We start from the raw sequence: 18,524 nt of genomic DNA on the forward strand, positions 1-18,524 counted from the left end.
CCCGATTAAAAGGTCTAAGGTAATGGCAAAATTGAAAAAAGAGAAGGCAGATATTATTTTTATGCAGGAAACTCATCTTTCCCGACAAGAGCATGAGAAATTGAAACGATTTGGTTTTAAGAATACTTACTATAATTCATTTGTGCAAAGTCATAGAAGAGGGATTGCTATTCTTGTCGCCAATAAATTCAAATTTGAATCCTTTAAAGAAATAAAAGAAAAGGAGGGCAGATATCTCATTGTTAAGGGTAGGATTGAACAGGATATAGTAACCTTAGTAAATGTATATGCACCACCTGATACTAACAAACTGTTTTTCAAATCATTAATGGATGTGATTGCACTGGAAGCTGAGGGTGTCTGTATATGTGGTGGAGATTTTAATGTAGTATTAAATCAACATTTAGACACAACTAGCTTAACGAGAAATAGAAACAAATTATCAAAATTGATTAACACAGCCTGGGATGATATCGGGTTTTGTGATGTCTGGAGACATGTTAATCCATTTGACACAAACTACACTCACTACTCAGCTCCACATTGTACTTACTCCAGGATAGATTATTTTTTTATGCCAAAAAGTGACTGTTATAGGGTGAAAGAATGTAGAATTGGGGTAGCTGATGTCTCTGACCACAGTGCTCTTTACTTGACGGTTCAAATAGAAAGAAGGAAGAGGAAGACAGGTTGGAGGTTAAATGTAGGTATGTTAAATAACAAAGCAGCTGTAGAACAGATAAAATTGGAAATTAAAGATTACCTGAAGATAAATGACAATGGAGAAGTGGACCCATCTATACTATGGGACACATTGAAGGCGGTGATGCGTGGGAATTTGATTGCTTTAACAGCATTAAATAAAAAAAAGAAAATCATGGAATATAATAACCTGGTATTAGATTTATCAAATGTGGAGCAACAACATAAAAAAAACAGAGACCCAGAACTGCTGGTGCATATACAACAATTAAGGAAACAGATGAATGATCTATTAGAACAAGAAGTTGAGAAGACAGCCCGATTCTATAAGCAGACCTATTATGAATCGGGTCCCAAAGCAGCCAAATTACTTGCCCGACGCTTGCGTAAACAGCAAGTGGATAGTTCGATTCATAAGATACGGGACCCAGAAACAAATCATTTGAAATATCAGCCACAGGAAATAGAGGCAATTTTTCTAAATTATTATAAACAACTTTATACAGAGACCTCTGATACCAAGGTGGAAGCCATGCAAATGTTTCTTAATGAACTGGATTTGCCTTGTATTGGGAAAGTACAAAACGATTTCATTATAGCAGATTTTACACTAGAAGAAATAAATAATGCAATTGGCAACTTAAAATCAAGTAAAACTCCAGGTAGTGATGGCTTCCCTGCGGAGTGGTATAAAACCTTTAAAGAAGAACTAGCTCCACTCCTGCTAAAAACATTTAATTGGATTAAAAGAGAATGTAAACTTCCGCCATCATGGAATGAGGCAGTCATTACAGTACTCCCAAAGGAGGGTAAAGATAGGGAATATAGTAGTAATTATAGGCCTATTTCAATTCTCAACGTAGATTATAAAATGTACACAGCAATAATCGCAAAAAGACTTGAGAATATTCTCCCAGAATTAATAGATGAGGACCAAACAGGATTTGTAAAAAGCCGACAAACACATGACAATATTAGAAGGACTCTACATTTGATAGATAGAATAGAAAGGGAAAATAAAAAGGCAGTAGTACTAAGCCTCGACGCCGAAAAGGCTTTTGATCGGGTCAATTGGCAATTCCTGTATCAAACTTTAGATAGATTTGGCTTCAATAAGCAATCTGTAGATTTAATAAGAACACTTTATCAACAACCAACAGCAAAAATTAAAATTAACGGGTCATTATCTCCATCATTTATATTACAAAGAGGAACTAGACAAGGTTGTTGTCTCAGCCCCACATTATTTGCTTTTTATATTGAACCCCTGGCCCAGACAATCCGTCAACATGAACAAATACAAGGCATTACAATTGGACATAGAGATCATTTAATTAGTTTATTTGCGGACGATATTTTGGTCCATTTAGTGGATCCTGAGAACTCCTTCCCCATATTGATGGACATCCTCGACAAATTTAATTATTATGCTGGTTACAAACTAAATATTACAAAGACACAACTTCTGTCATTTAATTACAAGCCTTCAGAGGAAATAAAACATAGACATGATTTAAGATGGGATATGGAAGAAATAAAATATTTAGGGGTAATCATTACAAAAAATTTGAACAGATTATACGAGGCAAACTATAATTTGATTAATCAGAATATTAAAAAGGACATTGAACGATGGTCCACCTATCCATTGGATTTCGGCAGTAAGATAAATGTAATTAAGATGAACATGTTGCCTAGATTGCTATACCTGTTTCAAGCTTTGCCAGTAGGGGTTCCTAAACACCAATTCTTAACCTGGGATAAACTTATTTCTCGGTTTATTTGGGATGGAAAAAAGCCTAGAATAAGATACACAACACTGCAGTTGGCCAAGCATAAAGGAGGAATGGCACTCCCAAATCTCAAAGATTACTTTTATGCAGCTCAGTTCCGTCCGCTTTTTCTGTGGTGTAATGATAACTATTTTGCTAGATGGAAGGAAATTGAGACATATGTTGAGGGTTATCAGATCCGGTCAGTTTTAGGAGAAAAAGAAATCCCCCTATTAGTCAAAAGTCAAATAGATTCAATAACCTCTGGCTCACTGGAGTTCTGGTTTGACTTTGTAAGGCAATTTAAACTAAGGAAAGACCAGAAAGCACTTAGATGGATAGCCTTTGACACTCAATTTAAACCAGGAGAAAATGATGCCATATTTAAGCAATGGGCAGTAAAAGGTATTAAGGCAGTGTGTACACTGATGGGAAAAAACAAAGAATTACAGACTTTCCAAAAACTAAAAGAAACATTTTCTCTTCATAATCGGGATTTATTTAGGTACATACAATTTAGAGATTATTATAATAAAGAATTGAAGATGGAAATTTCTCACGAAATAAACCCAGTTATAAACAATATGATCAAAGCATATAAACCAAATGCTAAAAGTGTAAAAGTAATCTCCATGTTTTATGACAGTATTATGGAATGTAAGGGCAACTCAACATTGTATCTAAAATTAAGGTGGGAAAAAGAATTAAATGTAGAAATTTCATCAGATGTATGGTACGATATGTGTGAAACTCAACATACTTCCACAAGTTCACAACAACTGAGGGTTTTCAACTGGAAAAATTTGGTGCGGTTTTTCATTACACCTAAAATCAGTAGTAAAGCATCTTCAACACCCCAGCCATGTTGGAGACAGTGTGGCTGCTTAGAAGCACACCACACACATATTTTTTGGAGTTGTGAAAAACTGAGGTCATTTTGGAAATATGTTCATTTAGTCTTAATTAATGTGCTTGGATATAAGATTCCTTTGTCATGCAATGTCTTGTACTTTGGTCACATTTCACTGGTTACTCTACAGAGGGACAGATACTTGGTAAAAGTACTCCTTACAGCAGCAAGGAAAACCATAACTAGAAGCTGGTATAAGCCTGATTCACCTAAACAGCAACAATGGTTTGATGTCATTCAAGAAATAAGGACAATGGAACGACTGACTTGTGTGTTAGGTTTGAGGTTAGATTTGTATGCTAAGAGATGGCAGAAGTGGATACTTTACTCAGATGAACTATAAGGACACTGGCTCACAGTATGTTTGCATTTAAGTGTAAGGCAGCTACTTGAGCTGCGCTTATCTTTACATAGGTATGTATTTCAGCTTTTTGTCTACATCACGTTTTCCCACAGGCTCTGTTTTTGTTTGTTTTTGTTTTAATTGTATGTATATTGTTGAATGTTTTGTTATATCTGCACTGAATTAACATCTGGAAGTTGATCTACTATGTGAAGATGTGATGTGCTAAAAACTCAATAAAAACTAAAGTATAAAAAGACACGTTTCTGAGCTAAGCGGGTAAGAGTGGTGGTGACGTATATCATAAGTGTCAAGAGCAGCGAAGAGCTGTAGTCCACAAAAGCGCTCTGCACAAAACCTGACCGTATCCAGCTTCTACTCGCTAAATTGTTCCATTCTTTGCACGAAAAAATACCATCTAAATCCATACAAACCATATGTGTAATCGAAGGCATTTCATGACTGGGACCAGAAAATAATACATTTCTTTCCATTGACTACCGTTGTAATTTTTCGAGCCGATAGGTCCCATGTCCCGGAAGTAAGGCACTTCCGCTTAACAGCTCTATAGACCCTCGGAGGGCTGAGTGATCAAGTGAACATCCATGGTCACTCCGAGGTGGATATCACCCACAGTGCATTGCAGTTCGTCTTCTTCTTCTTCTCCTTTTATTTTCCGGTAGACTGTATGCTTTTAGGGACATCGCGGCCACCCGCAGGACAAATATATATATATAAATATATTCCAAAACACCTCAATTAGGCTATCCTATTTTCATACGAACAATCCAGTGAATGTATTGCAGTTTACACATTGCTGCTATAACACAGATGGCTGCCAATTAGAGGACTATTTAAAACAAATGTTTTTGGTTGAAACTAACATAAATAAGAAAATATGTCAGAGCAAACAATTTACATGTGTAAGTAACAATATCTTGATCATCTGAGTTACCGTGTCGAAATTCAATGTTTGTTATGCTATGGAAATGGCTTTCTGCAACATAGGCTACCTTAGCAGAATGTTATACAGGTCCTTCTCATATAATTAGCATATTGTGATAAAGTTCAATATTTTCTGTAATGTACTGATAAACATTAGACTTTCATATATTTTAGATTCATTACACACAACTGAAGTAGTTCAAGCCTTTTATTGTTTTAATATTGATGATTTTGGCAAAAAAGTCAAGAAAAACCAAAAATCCCTATCTCAAAAAATTAGCATATTTCATCCGACCAATAAAAGAAAAGTGTTTTTTGAATACAAAAAAGTCAACCTTCAAATAATTATGTTCAGTTATGCACTCAATACTTGGTCGGGAATCCTTTCGCAGAAATGACTGCTTCAATGCGGCGTGGCATGGAGGCAATCAGCCTGTGGCACTGCTGAGGTGTTATGGAGGCCCAGGATGCTTCGATAGCGGCCTTAAGCTCATCCACAGTGTTGGGTCTGGTGTCTCTCAACTTCCTCTTCACAATATCCCACAGATTCTCTATGGGGTTCAGGTCAGGAGAGTTGGCAGGCCAATTGAGCACAGTAATACCATGTTCAGTAAACCATTTACCAGTGGTTTTGGCACTGTGAGCAGGTGCCAGGTCTTGTTGAAAAATTAAATCTTCATCTCCATAAAGCTTTTCAGCAGATGGAAGCATGAAGTGCTCCAAAATCTCCTGATAGCTAGCTGCATTGACCCTGCCTTTGATAAAACACAGTGGACCAACACCAGCAGCTGACATGGCACCCCAGACCATCACTGACTGTGGGTACTTGACACTGGACTTCAGGCATTTTGGCATTTCCTTCTCCCCAGTCTTCCTCCAGACTCTGGCACCTTGATTTCCGAATGACATGCAACATTTGCTTTCATCCAAAAAAAGTACTTTGGACCACTGAGCAACAGTCCAGTGCTGCTTCTCTGTAGCCCAGGTCAGGCGCTTCTGCCGCTGTTTCTGGTTCAAAAGTGGCTTGACCTGGGGAATGCGGCACCTGTAGCCCATTTCCTGCACACGCCTGTGCACAGTGGCTCTGGATGTTTCTACTCCAGACTCAGTCCACTGCTTCCGCAGGTCCCCCAAGGTCTGGAATCGGCCCTTCTCCACAATCCTCCTCAGGGTCCGGTCACCTCTTCTGGTTGTGCAGCGTTTTCTGCCACACTTTTTCCTTCCCACAGACTTCCCACTGAGGTGCCTTGATACAGCACTCTGGGAACAGCCTATTCGCTCAGAAATGTATTTCTGTGTCTTACCCTCTTGCTTGAGGGTGTCAATGATGGCCTTCTGGACCGCAGTCAGGTCGGCAGTTTTACCCATGATTGCGGTTTTGAGTAATGAACCAGGCTGGGAGTTTTTAAAAGCCTCAGGAATCTTTTGCAGGTGTTTAGAGTTAATTAGTTGATTCAGATGATTAGGTTAAGAGCTCGTTTAGAGTACCTTTTCATGATATGCTAATTTTTTGAGATAGGAATTTGGGGTTTTCTGGAGCTGTATGCCAAAATCATCAGTATTAAAACAACAAAAGACCTGAAATATTTCAGTTGGTGTGCAATTAATCTAAAATATATGAAAGTTCAATTATTATCATTACATTATGGAAAATAATCAACTTTATCACAATATGCTAATTATATGAGAAGGACCTGTAATTCTGTATTATTTGCATTCAGATTTACCTATGTAACTGACGGTCCATTGCGACTACAAGGGCAAGTGGGCAAGTGGGTTCCATTTAAATCCTCCGCTCCTCCCCCGCCCAGTCTCCCTCCGCTCTCCAAGTTTCCTCCGTGCAACGTATGCTGTTACGTCATACCAAGGGCTGAGGGTAAATGAACGAGAGGAAGTGCAACTACTATTGGAATGCAGCATTGTTTCGCGCATTGTGAAATGCTCAACGAGAGGAGAGAAATGGGGAAGAAATGACAGCAACACAGCACCAAAGATTACCGAAATTGTTAATATAAATGTTTTTATTGGATGACAACTAGGCCTACAGCCTAAAAAACAGGGAAGCCTGGCTTCCCTTGGCCTCCGGGAGAAAACGCCACTGCTTCAGGGGTGTCGGCTAAAACACCACTTAAAGGCCAGGACACACTGGCCAGATAATCGCCGTCGTAGTGTCGGTAGGGGGTCGGGACACGAATCTGTTTGGTGTGTGCCGTGACGTCGGCCGACGTAGAGGTAGTCGGGCTTGTTTTGCCGACCGTCTTTCATTTGGAGCAATTTGATTGGTGGAGGGCTAGCGAATCAGTGAAGCCCGGAAGTGAGGCGGGTAGCACAAACAGCTAACAACAGCTAGCCATCGTTTTAATGTGTTTGTTCGTTTCGTTTTGCGAGTACTCACATGCATCAACCCTTGTTGACTGCTCGACACCATGCTCGACACTCTCTGCTAAAAATTGTGCTCTTATGGTCCATAAATATAAATACGTATTTCTATCTATGTTTATGCGGCTTTCGTATTTTTTCGGGCCACTATACAGATTAGCGCCGCCTGCTGTTGTGGAGACATTACGTCCCGCGCGCGTACGGAAAATAAGCAGTCGTCTCGGTGTGTTTTTTGGCCGCGACGGAAAGACTGGAGCTTCCTGAAACGGCGACTCCAGTTTTTGGGTAGTCGGAACGTGTCGGACTGGTGTGTCCTGGCCTTAAGGCCGAAAACGTCAGACTATGAAGCATGAGACGATGAGAGGAGGAGTAAGGATTTATCCGCTGTGTTTTTCCTTCTTTAACATGCACAGCAGCATACAGATCCCAGGAAAAGAACAATAGCAATATTCGGCTCGTGATGAAATGCTAAACAGCTGTTGCAACCGGCGAATCGCGGCCGTTTAATAACGTGCATAAATTATAATTTATAGAGATCGGGAAACTCCATGCACTTACTCACAAGGGCGATGCAAACAAACTCAGGGAAAGCACGTTTCAACCGTGGATTGATAGGTGGTTACTGCGGCAACGTGCACGCTCACACAGCAGAGAGAGAAAGAAAAAGAAACTTCACTAAACAGGCGCTCCGGCTGACTGACGTGACGGCGCTAACTGACAGTTATAATGTCATCCACACTGAATAAAACACAACTTAAAACACAACGGTCTCCTCACTAGCAGTTTGTGTAGTATGGAGCCAGGGGTGCGTTCGGATTACACTGTTTATTCAATCAATAGTAACGCACCGCATTTAACGTTCAGTAACGATAACGGCGTTGTAACGACGGAAAAAGTAATTCGTTAGATTACCCCGTTACTGAAAAAAGAACGGCGTTGCCTAACGCCGTTATTTTAAACGGCGTTATTCCCAACACTGGTTATAACCCTTCATTTTTTTTAGAAGTGTATAGCCTATAGTCTTTCACAGTAAAATAAATGCTTTTCTACTTGAAGACCATTTTACCTTGCATAGTAGGCTACTGGAGAGGCTGATCTGCAAACAGCTGGTACGCTTCCTTAACACCAACAACATACTGTCTGACTTTCAATCTGGGTTCCGCATGGGTCATAGCTGCGAAACTGCGACTCTCAAAGTAATTAATGACATTGTCAGTGCTCTGGACTCCAAGCAATTCTGTGTGGCCGTCTTCATCGACCTGGCCAAGGCCTTTGACACTGTAGTTCATGAACAGCTTTTGAAACGCTTAAACTCCATCGGTGTTTCCACTACCTCACTAGAGCTACCTCTCTGGACGCTCCCAATATGTGAAATCTGACTGCATCTCGTCGCAACCCCTGTCTATTCTAAACGGCGTCCCACAGGGCTCCATATTAGCCCCAGTTATTTTCTCAATTTACATAAATGACATAATCAAATCAGCTGGCAATTCATCTATCCATCTTTATGCCGACGACACAGTTCTCTATGCCACTGGCCCCTTACCTGACATTGCACTGGGAACACTTCAGCAGAGCTTCCACTCCATACAGGCTGGCTTTTCTGCCCTCGGACTGGCCATAAACCCCATTAAAACCAAGGTCATGTGGTTTGGTCGTAAGCCCCCCCTCCAAGATGGTACCATTCTGACTGCTACAGGCCAAAAACTTGAACTAGTGTCCTCCTACAAATACCTGGGAGTCTGGATTGACAGCACCCTCTCCTTCATTGAACATCTGTCCTTTCTGCAGTCGAAAGTAAAAGCCAGACTCAGCTTCCTCTATCGCAACCGCTCCTCATTCACTGCCTCTGTCAAACGCTCCCTGGTTCAGCTTACTGTCCTTCCACTATTCGATTACAGCGATGTCATCTACAGGTCCGCCCGTAAAGGAGCACTTGAGCGGCTTAACGTCCTCTATCACTCGGCCATTCGTTTTGCAACTAACGCCCCGTACAGGACCCATCACTGTGACCTCTACACCTAAACTGGCCACCCCTGGACATCAGGCGCAACATCCACTGGCTGATGCTGGTTTTTAAAACTCTTCTAGGTCTCACTCCTCCCTATCTAACTCAGCTTCTTCACCTGCGCCCCACCCTACACACAACACCCGTTCTGCCCCCCTCATTCTGTTAAATGCTCCTAGGGCATACTCCTCCCTGGGCCGTTCCTCCTTCCAGTTTGCGGCCGCTGACAGCTGGAACCAACTTCAAAAATCCCTAAAGTTACAATCCTTTACCTCTATAAGACTCTTCAAACAGGCCCTAACAAAATGTATAAAGCACACCTGTAGCTGCTTCAGTCTAAGCTCACAGTGATCTAGTACATTTATCTATTGCTATGCTGTATGTTACTGCTGTTTGTCTAACTTCTGCTGCTATGTTGAATATGTTATTGTTGTCTATGTGTGATTTTACTGCTATAGTACAGTGTTGTTCTCTCCCTCTCCCCTTTCCCCCCAGGAGGTCATTCACCTCCTACCAGGCCATTGCTTAAATAAGACATTGTTTCTTAGCAATTTTTGCCTGTTTAACCCCTTCAGACCCGCATTTTTTCTGCTGGGCAAATATATTTTTTTTTAAACTGATTCAGACTACTCTTCAACATAAAAACAGAGTGGATATATTTTTTTTTTCGAACTCATGTTTTTATGAGTTTTTTTTCATGTCCATTCCAATGGACGCCAGGACACGATGCACGTAAAATGCCATAAAAACATTAAAAATAAAAGGCATATATGTCCTCAGGTATGGCCTAAACATCTGGAACTGGATGTTTTTGAGTCTGTGTAAGTTTCTGAACATGCACATCAACTTGATAGGTGTATCGCAGCGAGGGTAGGCAACAGCAGTGAGGTCACCAGGAAAGCCCAGTGCCTACTAGAAGAGAGGGAAATGCTATGACGCGGTCTGAACATGCACATGAAGACAATATATGTAGGATTGTAGATAACATGACATAAAAAATAAATCAGTTTTGCCTTCAGTAAACGGTGATGGAACTTCCAACACATAACCATGCTTTTTATAGTATGCTAATTAACCTTTAAAAAGGTTATTCGCCCGACTCCTGATGTCCATTGCAATGGACATCGGACTTTCAAAAAATCCTACAAATTAATTACGTGACATGTTCAAAATAACTTCAAATATTATCACTTGTAATAATTGAAATTATACTGAGAGCACGTTTGTTTGGCCAGCATAAACATAAATGTAGATTTTAGATTGAAAATGGGCAGTTACTCTTCCCTCTCTGGATCGGCTCAGCCATACTTGTCTTGTCAGATGTCTGTCACTCTCTCAGAGCATGCTCAAAGTCATTACATGATTTTGATTGGATAATCAGGATCCAATCAGTAACCAGCAGTGCTGACATCATCCAATTACAGAGTGTTTATTGGTTTAGAGAAAGAAATATGTCATGTCCATTCCAATGGACGCAGGGTCTGAAGGGGTTAAATAAAGGTTGATGATGATGATGATGTGACTTGCAATTTTTAGAACTGCTGACTATATTCTCTTAAAATATTGTCATTTTGAGAAACACTTGCATCTTCAGTAGCCTTTTTTTTAATTTCATATTCTAAGTCCTTTTACACATAGGCTACAGCTGTATTTGTCAACTCATATAAGTGATTTCTTAATTAGTCCCATGGTGGGGGGATTTTCAGCCTTACAGAAGTAAATTACAATATAAACGAATAATTAACAACAGCAAAAAAGCTATATGAACAGACAGCAGGATAGGCTAATATAAATATGTAGACAAACTGCACAGTTTAATGTTCATTGTAAATATACATAGGCTACATTGAATTCTCAGTCTAGACGGTAAGAAAAAAGATTGCCAAGTAATTAAGTTTCTTTTCAGATAAAATAAAAATCAAAGCATAAATGAAAATATTAATTCACAAACTACCTGATACAATTAATACACAATAAAGTATGCATTGTGTTGTTACATTTAAGGAAATAATACAACAAATGCAGTATAATTTAGCTTGTAATGCATTTTATTTTTTCATTGTGGCATTGCTTATTTTAGCCTAAGTAAAGGATTTAATAACTTTATCCCCGAGTGAAATGTATATCCTATTTAATGTATATTATCTTCCTTGCCGTTCTCACCTCCCGCCGCTAGTGTTCGCTGTGGTCCGCGGCGAATGTGACAGGGGCGTCTGTAAACTATAAACTTCCTGTATGAACCTCCGTTGCCTCTCTTCCACCGGTCCGAATCAACATGGTGGGTACACAGAGAGCACTTCGCTTCAGCAGCCCTCACAATCTGTGTCAATCCTCACTGTGTGTCCGTCAACAAGGCGGTTTCAAGCATCAGTCTTCACACAGACGGCAAAAATATCTCTAAACGCTACAATCCGATGCATTTAAGTGAAGTTAAATATGTAAACAAAGAAGGAATGTTGCTGTGTGATTCGCTTCAACGGGTCAAAACAAAGCTGTAATATCACTGATACACATGTATTTAATCCTAGTAGATACATCTGATTTGTTCACTCTGTTCACTTATTTTGTTACAGAGGAAGACAGGCGTTCGAGTGTGAATGTTTTACCTTATAACTTCAGTCTGCAAGTCCATCACAGAACTTAATTGAACAATTGTTGGGATTATTCCTTCAGAACCACCAGTTTAAAACAGTTTTTATTATCACATTGTATCCACATTTTATCTTGTATTTATTTCTAGGGGTCTTACACAAATGTGTCCTATTGCTGCTGTTTTTTCCCGGTTCAGAAAGACATGCAGGCTTACTTTTAAGTTAAGGTCCAGAGAGTGCATTAATTTTCTAATATTCAGTGATTAAATTGCTCTGTTATTGCATTTACATTCACCTTAAAAAATGTGTACCTCTTGCATGTGAGTGGAGAAACTTGATTTCATGTGTTTAGGAAATTCATTGTCATAAAACAAGTGGTAAAGAGCTGCTTTGATTTCAGACTTGAAATATAGTGACAATTTCCTCTCTGAGTCATATGTCACTGGAGATGTTTTTGGAATAGTTACCAAAGCTTTTTCTTTTTTACACAACATTCGTCAGAGCTAAAGATGAATAATTTGTAAGAATTCTATTTTAGATTAAACTATAGTATTTCCAGTTTGTGCACTATATCCAAGCCCTCTGGTTATTCCCCAGTTGTACGATAACTTGACGGATTCCCTGTTTTTGGTTTCTCTTCAGGGGCGAGTCAGGACCAAGACGGTCAAGAAGGCCTCTAGGGTCATCATCGAGAAATACTACACCCGTCTGGGCAATGACTTCCACGTCAATAAGAGGGTGTGCGAGGAGATTGCTATAATCCCCAGCAAGCCTCTGCGCAACAAAATAGCAGGGTGAGTGGAGTGCGCTGCTTGTGTGTGTGTGTACGGCATGCAAACGCAGCCTGGCTTTTGTTTGTGTGTGATCACGTTTGGTTTTATTGGTTGTGTATGATTTGAATCAGCACAAGTGATGGTGTGTTTGTTGCAGCATGGTTTATATGGTTTTCATTATCTTTTTATAATGTGGTGCCTTTCTAGTGGCTTCTAATGCCATCGATACTCAATATCTCTTAGACTAATTGACCTCCCTCACTGTAGTGAGCGATATCAGAGGGAATGGTTTCCTGCTTTCAGTTTTATTTGGTAAGGAGAATAAGAGCTCTGGAGTCTCTTCTGGTACCGTTTGGTTGGGTCCACATCACATGTTGAGGGAGGAGGAGAGAGTAAAACAGTTGATGCCGATATATTTTATTTTAATGTACATTTTCCCTTGTACGTTTCTTGCTTGAGAAGACTTAATTTGTAATCACTCTAAGTCAAGTCATCAAACTAAAGCCTCCTAGTTGCTGCTGCTGCTTGTGCTTCTTGTATAAAGGTTGCAGGATGCGTAGTGTGATGTCAGTATGACTGAATAGGATAAAGTCAGTCAGTGTGAATGGAAACAGGGCGACCGTCCTGTAGAAAAATCATTGGTTGCGTTCCGAATCGCATACTTTCTACTATATAGTATGTAGAAAAAAGATTTAGGATGTCCCGATTCTTGTGGCCAGATTTAGGATGGTTAGAAGTACCCGGATGTCCTACTTCATGCGACCAAGATTGTTAGTGTTGAAAACAGCATCCTATTTGGGTGATTCTGACCCACAATCCAGTGCACACGTGAAGTGACGTCACATCGTTGAAGCCTCCATATGAAAACAAACGGGGATGCGACGGATATAAAAGCAAGAGGCAAGATCAAGGCGGAATGTTATGATGAAATAAGAGAGTAAAGTATGTCCCAATAGTATGCCTACTGCATCCTAACTAGATTTTTTTATCGTCGGATGTAGAATAGAAAAAAGTAAGAGTATGCGATTCGGAACGCAACCATTGTCACATTTTCCACACATTCCTTCTGTATGTCAGCTCTCAAAAATAGAAATACATTTTCTATTTGCAGTCGCCTTGAACCTTCAGGGCTGATTTCAAAATATAAGCTTCCAGTCCATTTATAATAATGCTTATAGTGGGTGCAGAGAGATGGCACAGTGAGTCAGCAGGCTGTATATGCCCTTAGATACACGACTGATGTTTCCTGCAGCTGTTTGTCTGAATAAAACATTTAAACCCGCTTTACAGAGTTATTCTGGGAATGGAGGCTTTTTAATGAGAAACTACATGTAATTGTGCTTGCGCTTAAGGGGACTAAGGGAGGTTGGGCTCCTGTTTTGCTGAATTTATGGATGTTTTTTTTATTTAAGTCTTCTCATAGCTCACACCTCCTGTGTGTGAACCAGACTTTAGTACAGTATCGTACATTTTCAAGACAGATTGGAGGTCAGTCGTCAGCGGACATTAAGAGCACAATACTTCAGTTAAATTAGGTTATTTTGTTAAGACAGCACAATGTGATTGTTGTTGCTGAGGTTATTGATTTTCTGTGCTTTATATTGACGTTTCAAAATGTAAACTAAAATAGTCTTTTTTTTAATTGAAAGTTTTCCCATTTAATCAATTGTCTGGAGAAATGTGTCTGTTTTGGTATTGATTCCTAAGTTTATTAACACAATGTTTTCTACTTTGCTAAATTAGATCTTAATATAACCATGCTTATAGAAACATTTATTTATCCTTAATTTGTACAATGAATTGTCGGAAATGTTGACAAATGGTCATCACAAGTAATTCAGTTTTAATTATGAGAGGAAAAAATTCATTTTTGATCTTGATCTGTTAGTTTATATTTTATAATTCCAACAGTCAACCAATCTTTTAAAAAAAGGACTACCTGATTTTTGTTATATGTTTTTTCCACTTTTATGTATGTCCCTTTTTGTTTCTCAGATATGTGACACATCTGATGAAGCGAATCCAGCGAGGTCCAGTCAGAGGAATCTCCATCAAGCTGCAGGAGGAGGAGAGAGAGAGGAGGGACAACTACGTCCCAGAGGTCTGTTAGCAACAGGGCCGGAGTGGGATTCATTTTCAGCCCTGGAGTGTCATGCCTCATACCGGCCCACTTTAGTTCACAACCGACATTATTAATATAATGTAATGACAAACTTAATAAGTATGTCTGCGAAAGTGCACTGTTCTCTGCACCCTTGTAATTCTGTGTTTTTTTTTCTAAAATATAATTTCCAATTCAGTGCAAATAAGTGTTGCTTCACAACATAGATTTGTTTCCTTTAGAAATAGGCTACAGTATAATTCACAGCAATTTACCTTTTTTTCTTGAAAACCAAACTATAAAACATACAGGCTACCATTTATAAAACAGATTAGTAGGCTACTTAGTAGGAAGTATTTGTACATCTTCGGCAGTGTTGCAAAGTGTACCTGAAACATACTTGAGTAAGAGTAGAGATACTTTACTAGAAAATGTACTCTGTTACAAGTTACAAATCTTCTTTTACACACCACTTGAGTTAAAGTATCTGATTTTAAAATCATTAAATTAAATTATCAAGAGTATTACTATTACTTGTACATTAATGTAAAAGCAGGCTATGTAGCTGGAATTAAATTCAGACACAGTTTATTTAGCATTAAAATGACTACAATGTTTTATCAGTGCTTGTAGGCCTATAGTGGAGTAGAAAGTAGCATGAAAGTAAAATACTCAAGTAAACTAGGCCTATAAGTGCCTCAGACTTGTAGGCTACTTGAAGTCCTTTATTACACAACTCCAGTACTTTAAGTAGCCTACAAGTGCCTCAGACTTGTAGGCTACTTAAAGTACTGGAGTTGAAGTACTTTGTTACACAACACTCAAGGCTCAAAACAATTGATTGTTTATAATGTTTTTGAATAGTTCCACGTAAAGTTCAGACTGTGTGTGGACTCAAATGCCTCTGTGTAGTCTACTCAGGTGGCTGCCATGGTGCTACTATGTGCAGTAGGGGTGTGTTGAGACGTCATTATCTGTATCTGTTCAACCAACAAAATTATCTGTAGCCTATATGTATCTGTATTAGGATATGAAACCGGAAGTGGGCTGGGATTATGTCTGAATATTTTTTCACCAACAATTATTGTCCCTTCAGAGCCTCAAATTGATTTAATATTGGCACATAATTAATAATGAGATGTATTTACCTCATTCTGTACTTCTCATCTGTTTCTTTCTCTAATTATAAGTTGTATGAACTGTCTAAGCCCCTACACCTTTGATTGTGGGATATTGAACATTCAGAATCAGAAACGGACCAGTAAATCATAAACATTGCCCACTTTATTTAATTTTTTCATCTCTTTCTCCCTTATTATTTTTAACTAAAACTAAGTTTTATGATCTATCGATCTAGATAAGATTTATTTCGCCCGTTGTATTTCCCTCTTCTATCTATCTCTCCCTCTGTCTCGCTATCTCTCTCTTGCTCTCCCTCTGTTTTCTCTATCTCTTCTTTTTTTTAATTTCTAACTTGGTTCAATTAATATTTACTTTGGACGAGGAAACAGCGTTTTATAATCTAGTGATCTAAGTGATCAACGCATAAAAACTAAACTTTTTTTCAGCAAATCTCTTAGTTATAAACAGATTGTATGAACTAGACAGGCGAAGTGTTTGCAGATTGAATATTTAAAGATCGATTTTATTAGATGAATTACACGGCCCGTTGCCCGCTATTAGAGAGACGTGGTTCACGTTCAGAGATTTGAAATAAATGAAAGGCAGGAGGGGCTGAAGGTGACCAAGGGTGCAGAAAATTCCAGCGGAGTAGAGAGAGACCATAAATGCAGCCGGTCTTTCTCAATTCTGTTTCAAAATAAAAGTAATCTCACGTTACGCCAGTTAAATGCTTTTAATGTGAAACTGAAGCTGTAGGAAATGGTCAGTTTGCATTAGCAGTAACTTAACTGCGGACTACTAATATGATTTCTAATGCACCAATAGGTATAATGATATTGACTGGGCCGGCCCTCGCAGCCCAAAAACTAGAGCGGCCCACCGGGAATGCTCCCGGGTCTCCCGATTAGCCAATCCGGGCCTGGTTCGCAAGATAACAAAAAAAAATGATTTGGTTCAAAAACATTCAGTTTTTATTAGTTATTTTGGTTTTGATAATTATTCGAAGGATGTAGTCAGCAGCTTCTATAGAACAGAGGGACTGAACACATTTTTAGCTTATCTGACATGTTGAACATGATACAAAAGATTCAGTTCAGGCAGCTAATTGTTTGTTTTTAAATGGCATCCTCTAGATTTCTGCTCTGGACCAGGAGCTCATTGAGGTGGATCCAGACACAAAGGAAATGCTCAAGATGCTGGTGAGTTATGGTTATGATATGGTATGATAATTAGCTTTGATTAAGTTTGACCACAGAGGAATTAAAATATCCTGGATCATCTGTATTTACCTGCAGGACTATGTCTTGGCAGATGAGACTATGATAACATTAACACAAGATCAACATTTTGAAATACTTATGATAAAAGCATATTGCACTGTCACAGTACAAGACCTTTCTTCAAGAATACATCAAAGGAACTTTCAGACTTCCTCAGATGGAAATAAATATGTGTTTACTAAGATTCCCGTTTCTCTACCAATACAATTACTTTTTCTTTCTTTTGTAGGATTTTGGTGGCCTTTCGAACCTTCAAGTCACTCAGCCAACTATTGGAATGAACTTCAAAACACCACGAGGACTGTAAAATCATGTATAACCTCTTAATAAAGATACATCATTATTAAAATTGGTCCTTTTCTTTTACCATTGAGGTGATGAATGATCTTTCCCAAACAATACATAACAATTTACATTTTTGACAGCCAGATAGTTGACAAACACTGTTTGAACTTGGGTTAACTTAAAGATTGTGAGAGATAACAAAGTTTTGAGAAATACAACCTCTTAGTGTGTTGCAACAGATTCAGCTTTTCATTGTAGCCATACTGACATCTCAGCAGCAAACTGAAGCAGTGTTAATTAAAATGATGCATTAAAATAAACTAATTAATTTTGATAAATTTCCTTTGCGTTTGCAAAATGACTATCAAACTTCCGGTTGCTACTCCGAGTTGGACATTTCATTAACAGTTTTGCAGTTTCCATTTTTGGATAACTTATAAGGCAGAATGTGTAAAAACAACTCAATTGCTTTAAAGCTCTGACAGGAAACAAACTAAAACCGCCATTTTAAAATTCAATTGTATCCAGAACAAGCAGTTACTTGGCTAAAATAAAGGGTAGTTCAGTATTTTTTAAGTGGGGATGTATGAGGTTCTTCAGCATATTTGGTCCATCACCTTGAGATGGCGACCATTAAACTTTTAAGGTGCACTATGTAACTGTCAGATAAAAGATTATTTTTTTGGGCATTTTTATGGTTTATTGATAGTGCAGAGGTGAAATGGGGCAGAGAGGGGAGTGACATGCAGAGAACGACTGCGGGCGGGAATCGAACCCGGGTCTGCTGCTCGGCCCGGGGGGGGACGCCCTACCAACTGAGCTAAGGGCGCCCCTAAAAGAACATTTCTTTAGGTAAATTATAACTGAATAAACAAACTTTCTTCACAAGAAAATTGGATCCCTGCAACACTATTGGAAGTTAGGATGCTTTCTGAAAGTAAGTTTCTTTATATTACAGAAGGGCCCACAATGTTTACAAACATTATAGTCTTAAGTTTGGTTACATGTCTCAAAATAGTTTTGTTTTGAATTATTCAATATATACGTTTTGCAAATGTCAACAAATACTCCTTCCCTGAAACTGCATAGTGCGCCTTTAAGAAGTTTGAGGGAGATGTTGCTGTATTGGAAGTCAGCCTTGTACTGTTGCAGATGGGGCCGGCGAAAAAACGTTTAAAACATGGACTTAAAAAAAATAGGTTTAGCCACATTTATTAATGCTCGACCAAAAAAATAAATATCCGTTCAATTAAAGAGCACCTATTATGCTTTTTTGACTTTATGACCTATGAACGTTGTTATAATGATTTATA

At 38.9% G+C, this 18,524-nt stretch overlaps 1 protein-coding gene across 1 annotated transcript; it reads left to right on the plus strand.

Moving 5' to 3' along the window:
• Positions 1–11,304: 11,304 nt before the first annotated feature.
• rps17 (ribosomal protein S17) lies at positions 11,305–17,292 on the plus strand. The gene is made up of 5 exons (XM_080024837.1): positions 11,305–11,337; positions 12,293–12,444; positions 14,419–14,524; positions 16,780–16,845; positions 17,156–17,292. Exons 1-5 carry the CDS (start codon positions 11,335–11,337, stop codon positions 17,231–17,233), a joined length of 405 nt encoding a protein of 134 aa, XP_079880963.1. The 5' UTR covers positions 11,305–11,334; the 3' UTR covers positions 17,234–17,292.
• Positions 17,293–18,524: the final 1,232 nt, after the last annotated feature.

Source organism: Ammodytes marinus (genome assembly GCF_949987685.1).
Source record: "Ammodytes marinus genome assembly, chromosome: 1".
In the NCBI taxonomy this organism is placed as follows: Eukaryota; Metazoa; Chordata; class Actinopteri; order Uranoscopiformes; family Ammodytidae; genus Ammodytes; species Ammodytes marinus.